Below are 5,565 nucleotides of genomic sequence, written 5' to 3'. Positions count from 1 at the left end.
ACTGACTGTCCTGGTTTGTCAGGGACTGTGGGGGTTGGTGGTACAGAAATCCTTGCCTTCTGAGATACCCTCCACTGTGGGCTGACTGGTCCAGATGGTCACCCTGTTCTCCCAGGCTCCACTCTCACCCACTCCTAGCAGAGATCCTGTAGGTATGTGTGGTGGGATATGAGTCCCCACATGGTCCCCATCACCTCTTCAGCTCTCTCTGCCTTCTAGAGCCTCAGGCATGCGGTTCTCATGTGGAACATGGTGCCATGGTGAAGGACGCTGAGGCCCAGGCAGGAGAGAGACGGGACTTGAGGATCTGAAGCTCCGCCTGTGGTTTGGCGAGGAGCCTCTGGCTGCTGACTGTCCTCTTTCAGGCCCTCTGACCTGGGCCTTCCCCGCGCCCCCCAGGATCATGATGGCATATCTGAACCCGGGGCCTCACTACTCTGCCTTGACCCTGAGTGGCACCAGTGTGGACCTGATGCACCCGGCGGTACCCTACTCAAGTGAGTACTGACCTGCACCCCACGCCCCAGGCTGCCCCCTCTTTCTTTGCTCGGAGGAAGAGGAGGGCTCTTCATGGGTGACATCAGCCTTCTGCCCATCAGAAGGGCTTGGTTGTGTCGCTTAGTCTGTAAGGAGGGTGTGGTACCTTTACAGAGGGTTAGGGGAGCAGTTTCCCTGGCAGTGGGTGAAGATGGAACATGTGGACGAGGCCCCCGGTGAGTCCTCATCTGTTTGCAATGTGACCTAGGTGTCTTTTTTTTTTTTTTTTGATCACTATGGACCTGTCTCTTTTCTAGGTTAGAAACAGTTTGATATCTATAACGTTGGTTTTCAGTCAAACATGTCTTAGCACCAGCCACATTCTAGATGGGCTTTCTTTGTTGTTTGGGGCCACATGCTGCAGTGCTCAGGGGCTGTTCCTGGATCTGTGCTGAGGAATGAGCTCTAGTGGGGCTCAGGGAGACCCTCTACAGTGCTGAGGATCTAGCCGGGGTGGGCTGCATGCCGGGCAAGTGCTCCACCTCCTAGTCTATCTCGAGCCCTGAAACAGCATTGCCAGCCTTTCTCTGCCTGCAGTTGGCACCTGTCTCGTCCCAGTCCAAGAGAGCAAACGTTGGCCTGGACTCTTGGCAGGAGGCAAGCATCAATCTCCTAATGCAAAAGAGGGTCCCCTTGTCATGGGGGGAAAGCAAGGCCTCCAAATTCTGGTTAGAGGGAGTTCTGCGTTCTGGTCACCTGGAGTCCTGCTTGCCTGTCCCTTGGCAGGTGCCCCAAGGAAGCAGCGGCGGGAGCGGACCACCTTCACCCGGAGCCAGCTGGAGGAGCTGGAGGCCCTCTTCGCCAAGACCCAGTACCCCGATGTGTATGCTCGCGAGGAAGCAGCCCTGAAGATTAACCTGCCTGAGTCCAGGGTGCAGGTGGGCTGACAGGGCAGCATTCTGGTGGGGGAGGGAGGGAGGAGTCAAGGTGACAGAGTGAGGGAGGAAGTGAGGTTAGAGTTAAGGAGAAGGTGAGGTAACAGTGAGGGAGGAGACAAGGTGACAGGTTGAGCGACGAGGGAAGATTAGAAAGTGACCGAGTCCCCTGGACCTTGACTGACACGCCCTCACTTGTCCTTACCTCCTTCACGGTCACTCCACTGCCTGGCACATCCTGCCTTGGCCTCTGTGCTGCCCTGTCCCCTTCATCTATTGGTCAGTCAGGCCTGTCCTCAGATCTGCATGGGCAGCTCAATGGAAGCTGTGGTCCTCTCGTCCACTCCCCAGTGCCACCCTTACCCTTCTCAAGTGGGTGTTCCATGGGATGGATCCCATTTCACGAAAGTGCTCCGTGATTGTGTATAGCTGGTGCACCCCAAGCCTGATGCTTCTTAGCCAACTGCATGGGTGGATGAGCAGGCAGATGGCATGTGTGTGTGTCATGCATATGAGTCTGGACAAATGTGTGCATATGTGCACTGTGAATGCACACATGTTTGTATGTAGGACACGTGCATGACCATATGTGCATATATCATGATTAGGTATATGTGGATGTGTGTTTGAAAGTATGTGTTATTAGAATGCATGTTATTTTATGGGTGATGAATTTTTACATTTGTATGTATGCTGAATGTATAGATATATAATTATTTATACATATAATTTAAATTTTTTATTGAATCTCTGTGAGATGGACCCTTACTACATATATTTTTTTCTCTTTTTTCCCCTTTTTTGTTTTTTCCTTTTACTACATATATTTTTTAAATAATTTTTTTTTGACTTTTTGGGTCATACCTGGTGATGCTCGGGGATATTCCTGGCTCTGCACTCAGGAATCACTCCTGGCAGTGCTCAGGGGACCATATGGGATGTCATGGATGGAACTTGGTTGGCCATGTGCAACCTGGTCCTACTTGCTGTATTATTGCTCCAGCCCCAGATTTGTAGTTATACTGTTGTAGATATGAATATTAAAATGTCCGTATGGATAGGCTTATATGAATATGCATATTGATGGGTGGACAATGTACATATGTATGTCCAAATGTGGGGTGCATGTATGCAGACGTAAAAGGTCTGTGTATGTACGAATGGTGAGCTGGATGAAAGCGTGTGTACTTGTATTAATGCATGATGTGTGTGATGAGAGAGTGAGGATATATGTATTTATATGATAAAATAGATGGAATACACAGCCAATTAGAGGTTCATTACGGATGAGTTGATAAATAGATGGATGGCTGTATATGGATGCATGCATGAAACTTTTAGATGAATGGATGGATGGATGGATGCAGGGATGGCTGGGTATGGGTGGGTGGGTAGACAATGGATGGCAGATGGGTGTGTGGATAGAAAATGGTGAGTGGATGGAAGGATAGACGCATGGATGGGTGGGTGATTTGGTAGAGGTGTGATGGATGGGTGGGTAGAGGATATGGATGGGTGGAGGGTGAATGGAGGGATGCATGGATGAGTAGGTGATGAGTGGGTAGAGAACGAATGGGTGGGTGATGGGTGGGTGGGTAGAGGATGGAGGGTTATGGATGGAGGGTGGGTGGGATGAAACACCCTATAATCAGATTACAGAGTGGAGAGAAGGAGTCTGACCTGTCTCGCCACTTGGAGAGCATGAGGGCTCCTGGGACTCTTCCCCTCTCATGCCCCTGACCTCCTTTGCCCCCCTAGGTCTGGTTCAAGAACCGTAGGGCTAAGTGTCGGCAGCAGAAGCAGCAGCAGCCTCCAGGGACCCAAACCAAGGTTCGCCCGGCCAAGAGGAAGGCCGGTGTGTCCCCCAGGCCCCCCACGGATGTCTGTGCAGACCCCCTCGGCATCTCAGACTCCTACAGTCCCCCACTGCCCGCTCCCTCGAGCTCCCCCACCACCGCAGTGGCAACGGTGTCCATCTGGAGTCCAGCCTCCGAGTCCCCTTTGCCTGACACCCAGCGGGCTGGGCTGGTGGCCCCAGGATCCTCTCTGACCTCACCACCCTACGCCATGACCTATGCCCCAGCCCCCACTTTCTGCTCTTCCCCCTCAGCCTATGGGTCCCCCAGCCCCTATTTCAGTGGGCTAGACCCCTACCTTTCTCCCATGGTGCCCCAGCTGGGGGGTCCAGCTCTCAGCCCTCTCTCTGGCCCTTCTGTGGGTCCCTCCCTGGCACAGTCACCCACCTCTCTGTCTGGCCAGAGCTACAGCACGTACAGCCCTGTGGACAGCTTGGAATTCAAGGACCCCACAGGCACTTGGAAATTCACCTACAACCCCATGGATCCTCTGGATTATAAGGATCAGAGCGCCTGGAAGTTTCAGATCTTGTAGAGGAAATCCTCTTGCCTCGAACTTTCTCCCTGCAGTTCAGATCTGGGGCAACAGGAAAGCAAATTTTTTTTTGGTGGGAGGTGGGCAGTGTTGAGATCATGATCTTCACACCCTGCATACAGAGGTGGGGTGACGCTCCTTAGAGTCCCCCACTGTCCCTTTAAGCAGAAGGCTAGAGATAGCTTCTAAAAATCCCAAAGACTGACTCCTAAGAGGCCCCATCAGGAAACCGTAGGTCAGAGACCAGTGAGATAAAAAAACTTCACTGGGAATTGTTTTTTCTTTTTGGGTCATACCTAGAAATGCTCAGGGGTTACTCCTGGCTCTGTACTCAAGAATTACTTCTGAGGGGACCATATGGGATCCTGGGGATCGAACCTGGGTCAGCCATGTGCAAGGCAAATGCCCTACCCGTTGTGCTATGGCTCCCGCCCCTTCACTGGGAAATTTTATGGGCTTTGCACAGGACAATTTCCATGGTAGGTTTAGGGGGCTGCTGACTATATATGCATTGTTTTTTCTTAGTCTCTTCTTTAAACCATCCTGTCATTCTTTTGCTTATTCCTTTGGATGCTGGAATGCAGCCTTGGGGGACTCTCTTGGCAGGGCATGGGTGGGGGGCAGGAGTCTCAGCTATACTCAGTTCTCCTCCTGGGGAGGGCGGGAAGTTCACTGTTTGAGGGGCAGAGGCATTCATTGCCAATAATTCAAAGGGAATGGGGAGGGGACGGTCCTGGGGTTCTTGATGAAGGGCTGTCATGTTCTGGCTATTTTTATTTTGGGTCATACCTGGCGATGCTCAGGGGTTACTCCTGGCTCTGCACTCAGGAATTACTCCTGGCAGTGCTCGTGGGACCATATGGGATGGCAGAGATCAAAGGCAAACGTCCTCCCCATTGTGCTCTCGCTCAGCCCAGGGCTGTGATGTTATTGAAGGAGACAGGAAAGAATAGAAGTGGGGTGAGGACTTTAACACACCCTTTTTTGGGGATGACTGAGGCTTCTCTAGAGGGTGACTGAGCAAGGGAGCTAAACTTGTTCGGGGGCCTCCTGGGTCCTTTCCCGGGGTCCCTCCTTCAATGCTGGATCTGCAGCTGTCTGGAGTTGTGAAGGGGCAGCTTCCCCAAGCCAGCAGGAATAGGGGACAGAAGAACGCGGCTCCGGGTGGGGACCTCCTCATTCTATCTACACCCTCCTAGAGAAGTAGGCTCCTCTTCCTGACTGTCTGTGGGGTGTGATGGCTCAGCCTATGCAGGTCATCTGAGTTCCTTCCCCAAGGCCTCACGGAGCCCCCAGCACTGCTGGGGATACGAGGGCCACATTGGGAAAGAAAATACTGGGGCAGGGAGGGGGACTCAGCACCTCGTGGTCCCCTGAGCACAAATGAGTGACTTCGGTGGTCTCCCAGCCCTACAGGGTCTGAGCACTGACTGTTTGAACTGGTTAACTGAGTATGGCTGGGAGCAGCCCTGGGGCCCCCCTGCCCTGAAAGGGATGTTCCCCCCCCAAAAAAAATAAAATGCTGAATCCTTTTCAAAGTCTGGGTGGTGTATTGTTTCCTTGGAGAAGCCGAGATTCCATCTGTGCCCTGCCTTCTGTCCCTGGGGATATGGCTCTGTCCACTCATTCCTAAAGCCAGTTAAGCAGGAACATGGGCTCCCCTCCCCCACCAGGCCCTTCCCTGACAGCTGGCGATCCCCACCCCCTCCCCAGTCCCCATTTCTCTCCCAGCTCTTCTTTCTCCTATCTCTCACCTTCCCAG

At 52.7% G+C, this 5,565-nt stretch overlaps 1 protein-coding gene across 1 annotated transcript; it reads left to right on the top strand.

The window, feature by feature from the left end:
* Nucleotides 1-403: 403 nt before the first annotated feature.
* LOC130044277 (cone-rod homeobox protein) lies at nt 404-3,803 on the top strand. The gene is made up of 3 exons (XM_056136956.1): nt 404-497; nt 1,264-1,415; nt 3,171-3,803. The coding sequence occupies exons 1-3, from the start codon at nt 404-406 to the stop codon at nt 3,801-3,803; spliced, it is 879 nt and encodes a 292-aa protein (XP_055992931.1).
* Nucleotides 3,804-5,565: the final 1,762 nt, after the last annotated feature.

Source organism: Sorex fumeus, unplaced genomic scaffold (genome assembly GCF_029834395.1).
Source record: "Sorex fumeus unplaced genomic scaffold, SorFum_2.1 ptg000122l, whole genome shotgun sequence".
Lineage (NCBI taxonomy): Eukaryota > Metazoa > Chordata > Mammalia > Eulipotyphla > Soricidae > Sorex > Sorex fumeus.
This window is presented reverse-complemented; position numbering and strand designations above follow the sequence as displayed.

Excerpts from the sequence above, each read along its gene's own strand:
- LOC130044277 (XM_056136956.1), top strand. The coding sequence starts at position 404 with ATGATGGCATATCTGAACCCGGGGCCTCACTACTCTGCCTTGACCCTG. Across the intron at positions 498-1,263 it reads CCCGGCGGTACCCTACTCAA|GTGCCCCAAGGAAGCAGCGG; the intron begins GTGAGTACTGAC and ends GTCCCTTGGCAG. Across the intron at positions 1,416-3,170 it reads TGCCTGAGTCCAGGGTGCAG|GTCTGGTTCAAGAACCGTAG; the intron begins GTGGGCTGACAG and ends TTGCCCCCCTAG.